This window comes from Rattus rattus, chromosome 9, assembly GCF_011064425.1.
Source record: "Rattus rattus isolate New Zealand chromosome 9, Rrattus_CSIRO_v1, whole genome shotgun sequence".
Lineage (NCBI taxonomy): Eukaryota > Metazoa > Chordata > Mammalia > Rodentia > Muridae > Rattus > Rattus rattus.
The window spans coordinates 38,631,144-38,648,755 of record NC_046162.1 but is presented as its reverse complement, the minus strand read 5'-3'; the positions used below and the strand labels follow the sequence as shown (position 1 = coordinate 38,648,755).

At 42.4% G+C, this 17,612-nt stretch overlaps 2 protein-coding genes across 2 annotated transcripts; both read left to right on the top strand.

Annotated features, from left to right (window-relative positions):
- Positions 1–327: 327 nt before the first annotated feature.
- LOC116909267 (olfactory receptor 1361-like) lies at positions 328–1,290 on the top strand. The gene has a single exon (XM_032912794.1). The coding sequence runs from the start codon at positions 328–330 to the stop codon at positions 1,288–1,290; it is 963 nt and encodes a 320-aa protein (XP_032768685.1).
- Positions 1,291–6,970: 5,680 nt separating this feature from the next.
- LOC116909564 (olfactory receptor 1361-like) lies at positions 6,971–7,912 on the top strand. Its single transcript, XM_032913183.1, has one exon. It carries the CDS (start codon positions 6,971–6,973, stop codon positions 7,910–7,912), a length of 942 nt encoding a protein of 313 aa, XP_032769074.1.
- Positions 7,913–17,612: the final 9,700 nt, after the last annotated feature.

Genomic DNA, 17,612 nt, shown 5'->3' with positions numbered 1-17,612 from the left:
TCCACTATTTGAAGCTTGAGATCAATACAACCGGCCGATATTTTCCTTTAAGCTTCTAAGGAGTGGGAGAAAACTGGAAATGTTGCCAGATACAGGTAAGACTGGTGCATGAATGCCTTTATGCTAAGTTCAAAAAAACTAAACAGGTAGCTCTGGGGAACCAACATGACCTAAAACTGTGATTTGTATATTGAGTACGTGGAAAATAGGACTCGATCTTAATACAGAAACACTGATGCAGGATTAAAGTGAACTTGGTTGTAGCATCCAAATCTGAAGATGGCCTTGTGACCTCTGCTTCTTCTTCTTATAGCTGGGCTCAGACACATGAGCAGCACCAACCAGTCCAGTGTCTCCGAGTTCCTCCTCCTGGGACTCTCCAGGCAGCCCCAGCAGCAGCAGTTCCTCTTCCTGCTCTCCCTCATCATGTACCTGGCCACTGTCCTAGGAAACCTGCTCATCATCCTGGCCATCATCGCAGACTCCCACCTACATACCCCCATGTACTTCTTCCTCAGCAACTTGTCCTTTGTGGATGTCTGCTTCTCCTCCACCACTGTCCCTAAAGTACTGGCCAACCACATACTTGGGAGTCAGGCCATTTCCTTCTCTGGGTGTCTCACACAGATGTATTTTCTCTCTGTGTTTGCTGACATGGACAATTTCCTGCTGTCTGTGATGGCGTATGACCGATTTGTGGCCATATGCCACCCGTTACACTATACAACAAAGATGACCCATCAGCTCTGTGCCCTTCTTGTGGTTGGGTCATGGGTAGTAGCCAACATGAATGCTCTGTTGCACACACTGCTCATGGCTCGACTCTCCTTTTGTGGAGAAAACATCATCTCCCATTTCTTCTGTGATGTGACTCCCCTCCTGAAACTCTCCTGCTCAGACACACATCTCAATGAGCTGATGATTCTTACAGAGGGAACTATGATCATAGTCACTCCATTTTTCTGCATCCTGATCTCCTACATCCATATCACCTGGGCTGTCCTGAGAGTCTCATCCCCTAGGGGAGGATGGAAAGCCTTCTCCACCTGTGGCTCCCACCTGGCTGTGGTCTGCCTCTTCTACGGCACCATCATATCCCTGTATTTCAACCCCTCATCCTCTCACTCATCTGGAAGGGACATGGCAGCTGCCATAATGTACACAATTGTGACCCCCATGCTGAACCCTTTCATCTATAGCCTGAGGAACAGAGACATGAAAGGGGCTTTAAGGAAAGTGCTCACCATGAATCTTCATCTACAAATAAGTGTAAGAAAATCTTATACATAATTAATTTCCAAAAAAACATTTTATTTATTCTACTGTGTGAAACTTAGAATTTTTTGTTAGCAAAGCATCTGCTATTTCTATTGGGAGAATAAAATCCATGTTATAGACAAGAGGTGAGAAGTGATTAGACACCCAGGATGCAGATCAGTTGTAGAGCAATTCCTGGGTCCATGCAAAGTTGAAATGTGATTCGCTAAATTAATATAAAAATTCTTTTTTACAGACACATGTGTGTGTGTACCACATTATGTATTTGTGTGTGTGTGTGTGTGTGTGTGTGTGTGTGTGTGTGTGTGTGTGTGTGTTCCACCTGTATATAGGTGTCCAAGAAGAATGGAAGAGGATTCTCTAGAGTTGAGTTACAGATCTTTGTCAATCATACAATGTGGGTCCTGGAAACCAAATCTGGTTCCTCTGGCAGAACAGCAAGTGACTGCTGAGCTCTGTCTCCTGCTCAGAAAATGTTCCAAGCAAACCGCTTTATTTCAATCGTGAATGCCATCCAAACAGAAGACACCACAAGCACAGCTACTCTTACTTCTGATTACAAAGGGGAAGACTAGGCATGTTTGGGGACCAGTGGGGTGTTTCAGTTGGAAGCTGCTAAAGGACATTATGATAAGCTCTGAGGGGATGTAGGGTGATGTTGGAAAGGAATTGGAGTTTGACTGCTGCTTCAGATGGGATGCTGCTATCAGGATGCTGGTGATTGGCTCTTTTAATGTATCCAGCTGGAAGAAAGGAACAGATAAACTTGAGCTCTGATTGGTCACTCCTGTTCATCATGCAATGTGGGTCATTTTGTGGTTAGGACAATACTTTTGATTATGTAATCTGAGGTCATTCCTTAATGGCCCTTTGTGTCTGTGATGTCACAATTCTAGAGACTTTTCTTGATATGACTGTTCTATGACACTCTCTGTGTTCATCAGAAAAACTTTCAACACGTGCCCAGCCAGCTCCTGCATGCCTGTGCCAAGCTTCCTTTCTTACAACACAGTCCTTGAAATGAGCCCATCTGAAAAGAAGCCCCAAGCTGGCAAGGTGAGTACATCAGTTCAGACCATTTCTTCCTCGGTAAGGCTCAACACAGATTGTGTCTTTAAAAGAACTGCTCTAGGGGCTGGAGAGATGGCTTAGTGTTTAAGAGCATTGGCTGTTCTCCCAAGGGACCCAGGTTTAATTTCCAGCAGCAACATGGCAGCTTGTAAGTGTCAAATGACACAAGTCCTGTGGATCCTATTCCATCACACAAGCATACATGTAGGACAAACTCCAGTACACATTAAATGAAAATAAATAATTTTTTAAAAGAACTATTCTGTTTCACCTAGGTTTTTAAATTTGTGAGAAGATTTCTTCATAGTATTCCTTTATCATTCTTTGATTTTTTTTTTTTGAGATCCTTATTTATGTGTATGGATGCTTTGCCTGATGTTTGGCTGTGTACTGTATAAGTGCAGTTCCTGGGAAGACCAGAGATCAACATTGCATCTTCCGGCACTGGAGTTACAGACATTGGCTGCTACATGAATGCCGGGAACCAAACCAGTTCCTCTGGAATGACAGCCAGCCTCTTAACCACTGATCCATCTCTCCAGCTCTTGTTATCATTCTTTAATGTCAAGGGGATTAGTAGTAATGCTTACTCAGGGATTTCTGATACCTGGTCTCAGGTTCATGTGTTACAAATCTGGTTGCTATTGGGAAGTGGTAGGACATCTCTGGGTAAGACTGACTGCAAAGATGTCAGGTCATAAGCAGATCCTGAAGGAGATTTTGGACTCCCAAACCCTCTCCTGTGTGTGCTCTTCTTTGCTTTCAGGATGCCATGAGGTGAACAGACCTCTCCAACACACAAGTCCATCTTGAAATGCGGAGCTGCATAAATCCAAAGCAACAAGGCCAAGCAAATGTGGACTGAGATGTCAGACACAGAGTCTCTGAATTTTCTCAGGCACTTTGCTGCAGAAACAGATAGATAAATCCCTTACTTACAGATCTCTTTGCTTATACATGCGCTAGAAGACACAGAGTTCCTGCTCACCTCTCTTGGTTTATCTGGAAATTTTTAGTAAGCTAAATTTTACTTGCATGTTTTTCATATCAACATGTCAGCAAACTTTTTTACTTTGGCCTGTTTATTTCAAAGTGTTCTTTAATCCCAAAACATTTGAGGTTCTTTATGAAACTTTTCAGGTAGAGATAGGACATTTCCTGGTTCCATATCTGCTCCTGGATCTTATTAACTGAGTGAATTCTCTCATGTGATCAAATCTTCTCCCATGTTTCTTTGTTTCTTGTTTTATTCCATAACTGTATGGTCTCTCAGTCTCATGGACTCTGCAGATGAAGCACAATTTCTTCATTTGGGGGGAAGGTTTTTCCACATTATAGATACATATTTTTACCCTTACATGGATTCCTTTATGGCTACTCTGATGAAAATTCTAAGGAAGTTTTTGTCCCACTCTGAGAACTGGAATAAGTTTGCTCCCTTTATAAATTCACTTGTTGGTCTTTCTGCCAAAGAAAAGGTGTTCTGGTACTTAGTAGCCCAGGAAACACACAGTTGAGTACTGGCTAACCACTTACTAGGGAGTCAGTTGAGTACTGGTCAACCACTTACTAGGCATTATACAGCATCTATTTCCTTCTCTGGGTGTCTCACACAGATATATTTCTTCTGTGTATTTGCTGATATGGACAATTTCCTTCTGGCTGTGATGGTCTATGACGGCTCGCTTAGGCTTGTATGTGAGCACAAGGATGTCCTACACACTTATACAAGTAAAAAAGTTTTTAAAAAATTTAAATTCATTAAGATTGATAGCATCGGGGTTGGGATTTAGCTCAGTGGTAGGCGCTTGCTTAGGGCGCAAGGCCCTGGTTCTGATCCCCAGCTCCAAAAAAAGAACAAAAAAAAAAAAAAAAAAAAGATTGATAGCATCTTTACAAAAGTAGTTTCTGCCATCATTCTTGCTATTTGTTCTAACTCTGGAAAATTCTCAAAGTGTGTGTGTGTGTGTGTGTGTGTGTGTGTGTGTGTGTGTGTGTGTGTTTATGCATGTGTGTGCACGCATGTGCATGTGCATGTGGGGTGGGTGTGTGACCCAGGCTGACTTTGGCCTCTAGATCATCTTGCTCAGTCTTCCTGATGAGAATTACACAAACAGGCGTTGGATAATGTCACTCAGCCTATAAACTTATTCTTAAGGAGGTCATGAGGCTATCTTTTGCTTCATCCTCAGATCTGATATTCCTCTTCTTTAAATTTTACTAATTAATGAATAGCTATGTTGTGAAAGCACATGTGTGGGTGCAATGTCCATGCATTTATATTTGTGTGCTCCTATATATGCACACAAGAGGGATCCATGCTTGTGCACATACATGTAGAACTCAGAGATTGGGGCCATGTATCCTCTGATCTCTTTCCACAGTCTCTACAGACACAGGCTCTATCACTGGACCCAAAGCTTGCTGACTCAGCTGGTTTACATAGCCCCTTTCAGCCAGCATATCTTCTCTGACTCTTGCACTTGGATTACTGGCTGGCTGCCATACTTGTTTGGTATATTGGGTGTTTTGGGATATAAACTGTGTCTTTAAGGCTACAAAGAATGCACTTTACCCACTGAGCCACCATCCAAGTTTGCTAAAGTAATGCTTTTTTCATTGTTTCTTAAGAGAGAGTCATTGTGTTGTCCTGACTGCCTTTAAATTCACAGGGACCCACTTTCTTCTGTTTTCCAAGTGCTGGGAATAAAAGCATGGACCTCCATGACCAACAAAAGGACTGATTTTAAACTAAGAACTTTATTGTAGACAATTTCAAATATATGTTAAGAACAGACAGCATAGACATTCAAGCACATACATGCAAGAATTAAATAAAACCTGGTATAATTTCATCTATGCCCTTAAACTTTGTTTTCCTATTTTATTTTTTATTTCTTTGTTCCTGTGGGTGGAAATGGACCCTGGTCCCTGTGCAAGAGCAACCAGTCCTCTAAACCATTAAGCCATCTCTCCAGCTTCTAATATCTCTTTCCTTTGTGCTGTTTTTGTTTTTATGAGACTGGGTCTGGTATGGTAGATAAGGCTAGCCTGGAACATGACAGCAATCTCATTCCCTCAGACTTCAGTGTGTCTGGATGAGAGGTGTAAGCCAGCACATGCTATCATTTTTATCAACTACTTCCCAGGCTGAGCTGAGAAAGAATTGGTTTCTACTGTTTGACACTGACTGGGAAGGAAGGCTTCATCTATCTTGTCATTAGTAGTGCCCCAAATCTTGAACTCAACCGCAAGTAGGACTTTCTCCAACTTCCTTCCACTACTCTTGTGTGTTTGCAGTTTTTGTTGTCATCTCTCAGAATTTTGCTTATTCATCTGTAAATCAAGTAGAAGTAGGTTGTAATCTTCTGGAGGCACAAGGACAGGACAATCACATTGAGGATGTACCCATGCCAGGTTTAGAAGTCCTGTCATGAATCACCTCTGGGCAAGGGATGAGGAGTACAAAGGAAGCTGTTGGAGCTGCACTCAAGGGTCTATACATTTTCAGAAGCACACACATCACTGTGGGCTGGCAAGACACAATTCCCAAGGATGGAGGTTGTCTGCGGATGGGTATCCTTGAGGCATGGAGGACTACACACTCCCCAATCTACCTTTCTCTCACTGAACATTACACTGTGTATTTCACAGAATTGAACTAGACCCTGAAATGCTAGTTACTCCCAGGGCTGCCTATGGGCAGATGAGCTAAAAGCCCTATGTGGTAAATAATCAAATGTGAGGAAGACAGAACTTTCCATCAGACAGTGCCACGACATCATGTTCTGTGCTGAGGGGAAGGAGAAGGGGAACAGATCCTTCAACCCTAAGGCTTAGATCAGTCTCAGGGAATTCTCTCTGGGACTTCACTCCACACAGATTGCTTCACTCACAAGTTCTGACTGTGAGCTTAGATGATATGTTGCGCCCTTGTTGGTCAAGAGGGACCAAGAGCAGGCTTACACAACGACTTTCTGCTGGTCTTTAATGAGATACTCAGGGACTCTATCCCCAGTGGGACATCCTGTCTAATTCTCCCAGAACTCCTTCTGACACAGAGGTCTGGGACAGGGATCATCCACTCTTGAGCTCCTCAGAACCTAACCATATTCCCATGATTTCCCTATCCTTAGAATAATGAACACAATTACTCAACACCTCCAAGGTAAAATAATAGAGTTCCCATGTTCTGATGTTTTCAGGGCATTAGAAATGCTGATGTTTCTTCTGCACCAAGTGCTGCTCACTCTCTCCCATAGAGGGGACAGCAGCAGTAGTCACAGTTCCACCAGTTGGAGCTTGAGATCACTAAACTAGCTGGCTGCTTCTCGTTTCCTTTGAGCTTCTAAGGAGTGGGAGGAAATTGGAAATGTTACCAGATACAGGTAAGAGTGACGTGCATGAAAGGTTGTGTACTATATCCAATAAAACTAAAGGGGTCAATCTGGGGAACCAACACTATCTAAACTGGGATTTGTAATTCGAGTGTGTAGAAAATAGGAGTGAATCTTAATTCAGAAACCGTAATGCAGGATTAGTGTGAACCTGGTTGTAACATCCAAACCTGAAGATGGCCTTCTGACCTCTGCATCTTCGTTCTGTAGCTGGGCTCAGACTCATGAGCAGCACCAACCAGTCCAGTGTCACTGAATTCCTCCTCCTGGGACTCTCCAGGCAGCCCCAGCAGCAGCAGCTCCTCTTCCTGCTCTTCCTCATCATGTACCTGGCCACTGTCCTAGGAAACCTGCTCATCATCCTGGCCATCAGCACAGACTCCCGCCTGCACACCCCCATGTACTTCTTCCTCAGCAACCTGTCCTTTGTGGATGTCTGCTTCTCCTCCACCACTGTCCCTAATGTACTAGCCAACCATATACTTGGGAGTCAGAAAATTTCTTTCTCTGGGTGTCTCACACAGCTGTATTTTCTCTGTGTGTTTGGTGACATGGACAATTTCCTGTTGGCTGTGATGGCCTATGACCATTTGTGGCCATATGCCACCCCTTTACACTACACAACAAAGATGACCCATCAGGTCTGTGCCCTTCTCGTTATGGGGTCATGGGTGGTAGCCAACATGAATTGTCTGTTGCACATACTTCTCATGGCTCGACTCTCCTTCTGTGCAGACAATATCATCCCCCACTTCTTCTGTGATGTGGCTCCCCTCCTGAAACTCTCCTGCTCAGACACGCATCTCAATGAGCTGATGATTCTTACAGAGGGAGCTGTGGTCATGGTCACCCCATTTGTCTGCATCCTGATCTCCTACATCCACATCACCTGTGCCATCCTGAGAGTCTCATCCCCCAGGGGAGGATGGAAATCCTTCGCCACCTGTGGCTCCCACCTGGCTGTGGTCTGCCTCTTCTATGGCACCGTCATCGCTGTGTATTTCAACCCCTCAACCTCTTACTCAGCTGGGAGGGATACGGCAGCTGCAGTGATGTATACAGTGGTGACACCAATGCTGAACCCTTTCATCTACAGCCTGAGAAACAGGGATATGAAAGTGGCTTTAAGGAAATTGCTCGCCATGAGATTTCCATCTAAGCAGTAATGTTGAAAGTGTTGCACATCACAGAGGGAGCTATTGTCTAAGAATTCTTCATGTTTTGTCAATTATCTAAAACTTAGCACTTACCTTTTGTAAGAAAAGCATCAATTATCTCTCCCAAATACAAAGCCCAGAATATGTAAACTGATACAATGATATCTGGGCATTATATGGCATCTAACATTTAGCAGGAAATAGGTCGATTCAATTCAAATGATCTGTGCCTCCTACCGTTCTAGGTTTCAGACCTGTCAGTCCCTCTTCCCTTTTTCCTGTCTCTGTCAATGTCAGCTGGTGTTCCCAAGTAGCAACTCTTTTGTTCTTGTTTGCTGCTGCTGTTGTTGCTGCTGTTGTTTTGTTTTGTTTTGTTTTGTTTTGTTTTGTATGAGACAGAGTCTTGCTATGCAGGTTTAGTTGTCCTGGATGTTTCACTTAGTAAAAAGTTTATTAGCTTTCAATTTCCATTTCATAGTAAAACTTTTAAAGTTAGTGCCTGTAACTTGGTTTTACTGATCTTGTGTATTTTTATTTCTAAGATTTTTTTTCAATTGTAATGAAAATATTCATTCCTTTTATTTTTATCTTTTCATTTTTGTTTCTTTCTGTTTCACTCTGTCTCTCACTCTCCCTTCCAACCACCCTTCCTCCATCCACCCCTCCCTCTTACCCTCCTCCCTCTCTCTTTCTTTCCTCCTTTCTTTCTTTCACACCATTTTAACTTCTGCTTTCATATACTCTGATGTGTGGCCTTCCCCTGGACTGTGGTTGAGTTAAAGAGGCTACGTTCTTAGAGAAAACAGACTCTTCCTGTGGTTGATTTAAAGTGGCTAACACTTTCCTAGTGGCTAACACTTCCAACAGCTCTATAGCTAGAGGCTAGCGGTGAGACTTCATTCTCACTTCCTCTGCTACTTCTGTGTAGCCTCTGCTTACACACGTCTCTTATGTGTTGTCACTCCACTGTGAGCCCATGTGTGCAGCTTGGCCCGGAAGACGTCTACTACCTCTAGTTCTTACACGCTTTATGCTTAAAGTTGGTAGGACTTCTCAGATGTATGGATTATTGTTTTCAAAGAAATTGCAGACATTATTTCTAAAAGCAATTCCCCCACTCCTTCCTTCCTTTCCCCGTAGAATCTTGTCATATGTCTGGCAGTACTTCCTGCCTTTGCACTTTGCCTGTTGTCCTTGTCTCTTCCTTTCTCTCTGATCTCCAGCTTGTGCTAACACTTTCCCTGTCTTCTGCTTTGCTCACTCTTCCTTCTTCCAGTACAAGTCTGCTGAGGGCCTAATGAACTGTTTCTTTTGATCAAGATCTTCTCATTCCCTAATCTCCACCTGATCCCTGCTTTTCTCACATTTCCTCTTCCTGAAGTCTCTGTTTAATCTGGCAATTTTGTCAAACTTTTGTTTAGGTTCATTTTACACTTGCTGGCTTGATTGTTTCTTTACTGTGCATGTTTTCTGGTCAGTGAGTATGTCTGCCAGCTTTGTCTACATAGTGAGTTCCAGGACAGTGGGACTATGTGAGGACCCTGTTTCAAAAAGAGAAAGAGAGACAGAGACAGATTCAGAGAGACAGAGACACAGACATAGAGACAGAGACAGAGAAACAGAGACATAGAGACCCTGATATCAATATATATCAATACCACAGAACTGATGGTGCAAATAGGGAAATTTTTATTTGATGCTACAGAAAAATTATTCTGCCACCCATTTGAGTGGATATTTATCTTCTCATGAACATGGGCATACAATATTAAAGCAGGAAAATGGTTAATAAAAAGGGAAATGTCTTCCATAATCCCAGCATAGAGCATGCCATTCATGCATTCTATATCCCTTTCTGTCATATCTATTTTACAAAAGAAGGTTCTAAATTACTGCAAGTTTTCATACTTCTATTTTTATTAATTTTAGGTAGTCCAACCCTTAGTAATTCTATTTATCATTTGAACATGAAAATGTATAGTATGTTTTGAAATTTATTTTGAAAAATGTGTGGCGTTCAGCTGCAAAAGGTACCCTGATTCCTGATCCAGACAGGTCGAATCCCTGGAAACCCTAATAGGTACGGCAGGCGCATTCCCAGCTTCCCAGATCAAGGCCTCACTGACTGCAGCTCCCCACAAACCCTTGTGGTGAGGTTTGAGACAGACCAATCATGTAGAGCAATGCCCCAAGCCCCTCTTCCACAGGTGAGTACGTGACTACAGGTCACGTAGGCTCAAGACAGAGAAGATGCAGAAGCAGGACCACCACCAAATATGTAGATGAGGTCTGCCCAAGTTCTAAGGCCAAACCAATAGAAGTACCTGCTGTCAGACACTGTCCCATCCAAAAACTCTATTTAAGTACCGTGTTCAAAGTTAAAGGTGTGCAGGAATTATTCCATCGTCTGAGAACTTCTGTCATAAGAGTGTAACACCACTGCTTGGGGGAAGAGATCTGCTCTCCTGAAATTGCCTCCAGAACGTCGCCGGCACCCCTTGCCAGTTACTCAGTCCCCTACTGGCTCAGTCCAGCCAGAGCAACTGAAGCAGGAGCAGAGAGTAGAATGACCAGCAGCTGAGGGCAGCAGAAGCAGCCCCTGCCCTGCCTGAGTTTCTCTCTACCTCACCTAACCCAAGCACTTAGCCGGGTGAGAGATCACCATGAAGAGCGCCCAGGTGCCAGAGACCTACAGAAAATGACTAAAGTCACAGACCTATACTGATGAGCACCAGGGGGCTGGGAGAAGAGGATCACAAGTTTGTGGCCAGCCTAGATGATATTATGAATTCTGGGTCAGAGGCTACATTGTGAAATTCTGTCTCAATAAACAACATAAAACAAAAGAAAATTAATTTGAAACATGAAGTGTGTTCTCCTCATCTTTTTTCCTTTTCTTTTATTTTTTAAATAAATCATTCCATTCATACACATCTAAAATTATATCCCACTCACTGGTTAACCCTCCACAAATCCCTGATCCCACATCCACCCTCCCCTGTGCCTCCATGAGGGTGCTCCCCTACCCACCTATCCTCTCCCAGCCCAGCACTCCAGGATCCACCTATGCCGGGCCATCAAACCTCCACAGGACCAAGAGCCTCCCCTCCCATTGCTGTCAGCCAAGGCCATCCTCTGCTACATATGCATCTGTAGGCATGGATGTAGAGAGAATCAACATGGAAGCAGGCAGGAATGATCCTCGCTATGCATCTTTCCATAGATACAGGGTTTTATGACTTTTCTTAAGGGATGGATGTTTTACAGGATTTGTGCTGTTCAGATGGACAATTACATCTTATCAGTTGGATTAGAGGTTATTGTGTGGTCTCTCCTTTCATGTGGTGACTTCATTGAGTTCAAGAGTGTATGGCAGTGGGACACACTGGGCCCACTACAGAATTGGGATGTGTATGCCTGGCATGGTGGCAACCTGTCTTGGGAACTAGAGGGGTAGAGGGATTGCTGCCGGGCTTAGAGAGTAGCCATTGGCAGTGTGATATGGGATGGAGCTTAGCGGGTGAGACACTTTAACTGAGATGAAAATATCCCACAGATGACTTTTGGCGCTCCAGTGCCAGCACTAGTGTGGGATAAAAGAAACCTTTTTTCAAATTTTGCCGCAACACATGGTACACTGTATACTCCTTGGTTGGCTGTCTAGTCCATGGGAACACTGGGTGGTCCGGACGGCCTACGTTGTTCTTCCTCTTAGTTTGCAAACCCTCTAGAAGGCTCTTCTAGTCCTTTCACAGCTCTGCCACAGAAACCCTCAGCTCAGTCTGATTGTTAGCTCCAAGCATCCACATATGCATTGGTCAGTTGCTGGCCAGACCTCCCAAAGAGCAGCCACACCAGGTTCCTGTCAGCAAATGCATCTTGATCACAGCACCAGTATAGGTTTTGATGTCTACAGACAGGATGGATTCCAAGGTGGGTCAGTCTCCTGATGACCCTTCTATCAGACTCTGATCATTTTTTCCCTTTTCTTCCTTTGGATAGTAATATTTCTGGGTTAAAACCTTTGAAATGGGTGATGCCCTCATCCATCCACAGGGGACCTTGCCTATCTGCTGGAGGTGGTCTCTACAAGTTCTATCTCCCACTTTGCTGCATGGATTTTGGCTGATGTCCACCCTTTCCCTGGCATATGGGACCCTCCAGTAGCTACCCCAGTTCCTCATCCCTCACCCTGATATATATTTGTATTTGATTTCTTGACCTTCTGTACGTCTCTCCCATCCCTTCCAGTACCTGATACTACCCCTTTATTTCCTCCCTTTCCTCTCTCTGTCCCAGGTCCCCCTCTACCTCCACCTCCAGTGACAAAACTGTTCCCCTATAAAGGTGGGACTGAAACATCCACACCCTGGTCTTCCTTTCTCCTAATCGCCATATGGTCTATGGATTGAATCATGGGCACTGTGAGCTTTTGGACTACTATCCACTTATCAGTGAGTACATCCCATGTGTGTTTTTGTGACTGATTTAACTCACTCAAGATGATATTTTCAGGTCCAAACATTGGCCTGTGAATTTCATGAAGTCATTATTTTTAATAGCTGAGTAGTACTCCCATTGTGTAAAATGAACCACATTTTCTGTATCCATTCTTACGCGTTGAGACATCTGGGTTGTTTCCAGCATCTGGATATAATAAATATGACTGCTATGAACCTAGTTGAGCATGTGTCCTTGTTATATGTTGGAAACATTTTTGGATTATGCTCAGTAATGGTATATAGCTGGGTCATCATGTAGAACTATTTTCAAATTGCTCAGAAACAGCCAGATTGATTTCCAAAGTCATTGTACCAACTTGAAGTCCTACACACAATGAAGGAGTGTTCCTCTTTCTCTATATCCTCACCAGCATCTGCTATCACCTTGCATTTTTGATCTTAGCCATTCTGACTGGTGTTAAGGTGGAATATCAGGGTTGTTTTGATTTGCATTTCCCTAATGACTAAGGATGTTGGACATTTTTTAGGTGCTTCTCAGCCATTCAATATTCCTCTGTTGAGAATTCTGTTTCACTCTGGACTTTACTTTTTAATAGGGTTATTTGATTCTCTGGAGTCTAACTTTTAAATTCTTTGTATATTTTGGTTGTTAGATGACTATCAGATGTAGGGTTGTTTAAAAGCTTTTGCCAATATGTGGATTGCCTTTTTGTTCTATTGATAGTACCCTTTGCCTTACAGAAGCTTTTCAATTTTATGATGTCCCATTTGTCGATTGTTGATCTTAAAGCATAAGACATTTGGTATTCTGTTCAGGAAGTTTTCCCCTGTACACAAGTATACACAGCTCTTCCTGAATTTTCCTTCTATTATAATCAGTGTATTTGATTTTATGTGGAGATCCTTGAAACTCTTGGACTTGAGCTTTGTACAAGAAAATAATAATGGATCAATTTGCATCTTCTACATGCAGACCAATTAGTTGAACCAGCACCATTTGTTCAAAAATGCTGTCTTTTTTCCACTGGATGATTTTAGCTTCTTTGTCAAAGATCAAGTGGCCATAGATGTGGGGTTCATTTATGGGTCTTCAATTCTATTCCATTGGTCTATATCTGTCTGTCTCTGTGCCAATACCATGCAGTTTTATAACTGTTTTTGTAGTATACTTTGTGTTCAGAGATACCGAATCTCCCAGAAATTCTTGGTTGTTGAGAATAGTTTTCACTATCCTGGTTTCTTGTTATTCCAAATGAATTTGAAATTGTTCTTAGTAAGTCTAAGAAGAATTGAGTTGGAATTTTAATGGGCATTGCAGTGAATCTGTAGATTGTTTTCAGTATGCTAGCAATTTTTATTATATTAATTCTTCTGGAGCCATGAGCATGGGAGAGATCTGAGGTCTTCAATTTTTTCTTCAGGGATTTGAAGATCTTCTAACACAGATCTTTCACTTGCTTGGTTAGAGTCACACCAATATATTTTATGTTATTTGTGACTATTGTGAATGATGTTGTTTCCCTAATTTCATTCTCTGCCCATTTATCCTTTGCTGATAAAAGGGTTACTAATTTCTTTGAGTGAATTTTATATCCATCCACTTTGCTGACGTTGTTTACCAGCTCTAGGAGCTCTTTGGTAGAATTTTTGGGGTGGCTTATCATATCATCTGCAAATACTGATATCTTGACTTTCTCCTTTCTAATTTGCATCCCTTTGGTCTCCTTTTTGTTCTATAATTGCTCTGGCAAGATATTTGAGTACTATATTGCATAGGTAGGGAGAGAGTGGACAGCATTTTCTAGTCACTGATTTTAATGAAGTTGCTTTGAGCTTTCTTCATTTAGCATGATGTTCACTATTGCTGTACATTGCTCCTGTTATATTTAGGTGTGCACCTTGAGTTCCTGCTCACTCCAATACTTTTAACGTGAATAGATGTTGTATTTTGTCAACAGATTTTTAACTATCTGATGAGATGATCATGTATTTCTTTCTTTTCAGTTTGTTTATATACTGGATTACCTTGATGGATTTCAATAGATTGAACCATCCCTACATTCGTGGGATGAAGTCTACTTGATCACTGTGAATAATCAAGTTGATGTGTTCTTGAATTCATTTCTTGAGAATTTAATTCAGTTTTTTATCAATATCCATAAGGGAAATTTGTGTGAAGTCTTTTTCCTTGTTGGTACTTTTTGTGGTTTAGGTATCAGTGTAACTGTGGCTTCATAGAATGAATTGGGTAGTGTTCCTGCTCTTTCTATTTTGTGAAAAAGTTTGAAGGTTGTTGGTATTAGGTCTTTTTTGAAGGTCTGATAGAATTCTGCACTAAAGTGACCTGGTCCTGGATTTATTTTGTTGGGAGACTCTTAATGACTATCCTCTTTCCTTAGTGGTTATTGGACAGTTCAGATGGTTTGTCTGATCCTAATTTAACTTTGGAACCTGATAACTATCTAGAAAATTATCCATTTCATCTAAATTTTCGCTTTGTTGAATTTAGACTTATAAATGAGGATCTGATTATTTTTGGAACTTCCTCATTTTTGTTGTTATATCTTCCTTTTATTTCTGATTTGTTTATTTGGATTCTGCTCTCTGTGACCCTCTAGTCTGGCTAAGAGTTTTGTCTATCTTGTAGATTTTTCTCAAAGAACCACCCCTCATTTTGTTGATTCCTTGTATAGTTCTCGCTTCTACTTGCTTGTTTTCAGCCTTGAGTTTGATTATTTCACTGCATTCTAACTCTTTTGTGTATTTGCATCTTTTTATTCTAGACCTTTCAAATGCGTTATTAAGTTGCTAGTCTATGATCTTTCCAAGTTTTTTATGGAGACACTCAGAGCTATTAGTTTTCCTCTTAGCACTGTTTTCATTGTGTCCTATAAGTTTGGGTATGTTGTACTTTCATTTTCATTAAATTCTAAAGTCTTTAATTTCTTTCTTCATTATTTTATTTTATTTTTCTTATTATAAGAAAAATATTCATAGGAGGGTATACAGAGTCAAATTTGGAGCAGAGACTGCAGGAATGGCCATTCAGAGCGTGTACCACATGTGGCCCAAATATATACAGCCACCATGACTAGATAAGATTGATGAAGCAAAGAAGGCCATGCTGACTAGAACTGGATATAGATGTCTCCTGAGAGACACAGCCAGATCATATCAAAGACAGCGGCGAATGCTAGCAGCAAACCATTGAAATGAGAACAGGACCCCTGTTGGAGGAATTAGAGAAAGGACTGAAAGAGTTGAAGGGGCTTGCAACCCCATAAGAACAACAATGCCAACCAACCAGAACTCCCAGGGACTAAATCACTACCCAAAGACTATACATGGGCTGACCTATGGCTCCAACTGCATATGTAGCAGAAGAAGGCCTCATTGGGCACCAATGGAATGGTTCTGCCAAGGTTGGACCTCCACAGTGTAGGGGAATGTCTCAGGGGGGTGAGAAAGGGGGTTGATGGAAAGGGAAACACTCTTATGGAAGAAGGGGAGGGGATGGTATAGGGGGCTTATGTCCAGGAAACTGAGAGAGAATAACATTTGAAATGTAAATTTTAAAAATTCAATAAAAATATTAAAAGTAAAAATGGGGTACAGAGAATAACAAAGAATTCCCTGCTGAGGAATATCAAATGGCTGAGAAGCATCTAAAGAAATTTTCAACATCCTTGGTCATCAGGGAAATGTAAATCAAAACAACCCTGAGATTCCACCTCACACTAGTCAGATTGACTAAGATTAAATCTCATGTGACAGCACATGCTGTTAAGGATGTGAAGAACACTCTTTCATTGTTGGTGGGATTTCAACCTGGGACAACCACTCTGGAAATCATTCTTGTGGTTCCTCATTAAATTGGACTCAGCTATACCACTCCTGGCCATATACCCAAAGGATGCTCCAACATATAACAAGGGCACATGCTCCACTATGTTCATAGCAGCCTTATTTATAATAGCTTGAAGCTGGAATTAACCCTGTTGTCCTTCAACTGGGAATGGATTCAGAAAGGGTGGTACATTTACACAATGAAGCCATTAAAAATAATGACTTTATGAAATTCTTAGGTACATAGATCAAACTAGAAAATATTATTCTGAGTTAGGTGACCCAGTCATAAAGAACACACATGATATGCACCCACTGATAAGTGGATTTTAGCCCAAAAGCTGGGAATACTCAAGTAGCAATTTAAAGACCATATGAAGTTTCATTATAAGGAAAACCAAAATGTAGATGCTTCAGTCCTTCTTAAAAGGGGAAAAAGACTCACGGGAGAAAATACAAGGACAAATGGTGGAGCAGGGTCTGAAGGAAAGATCATCCAAAGACTGCCCCACCTGGGGATCCATCTCATATGTAACCACCAAACCCAGACACTGTTTGCATGTCAAGAAGTGCATAATGACAGGAACCTGATATAGTTGTCTTCTGAGAGGCTCTGCCAGACTTACCTGATACAGATGAGGATGCTTGCAGCTTACCATCAGACTGAGCACAAGGACCCCAATGGAGGAGTTAGAGAAAAGACTGAAGGAGCTGAAGGGGTTTGAACATGGGAAGAACAAAATACCAACCAACAAGAACCACCAGATCTCCCAGGGACTAAACCACCAACCAATCAGTACATGTGGAGGGACACATGAACCATGGCTCCAGCAGCATATGTAACAGATGATAGCATTTTCTGGCATCAATAGGAAGAGAAGGGGGAAGAGAGCAGACCACCCAGGAATGCAGACATCCTGAGGCCGCAGGACAGACTGCCACCTCTGCACACCTCGGGCCACATACCTGGCCCAAGGGGAAACTGCACAGTGCCTCAAGACACAGGGATATAGTAACAGACAGCCGCCGGTACCGAGGTTCTGATCTGTGCCCAGGACCGAACTGAACCGGCCAAACAGTTCCCTTCACCCAAATCCCGTGGGTCTCTCAGAGAGAGCTGGACCTTCAGAAGTGTAGGTACTCCTGAGAAGTCAGGAAGAAATACTCTGCCAACAGTCCAGACCCAAGAGGAGATCGACTGCCAACTGTGCCCTCGGGGTGCAAGGACCTACACACGAACAATCAGGGCAGGACCTTTGATTCCTGCCTGCACCTAGAGCTGGGAAGACAGTCTCCAGGAGCACCAACACACCTGAAATCAGAGCACGTTTTCTCAAGAAAGGCTGAAAGAAAACAGGAAAACTCTAAGGGAGTGCTAACACAGAGGCCTACAGCAGGGT

Coding starts and splice junctions, on each gene's coding strand:
- LOC116909564 (XM_032913183.1), top strand. CDS start 6,971: ATGAGCAGCACCAACCAGTCCAGTGTCACTGAATTCCTCCTCCTGGGA.
- LOC116909267 (XM_032912794.1), top strand. CDS start 328: ATGAGCAGCACCAACCAGTCCAGTGTCTCCGAGTTCCTCCTCCTGGGA.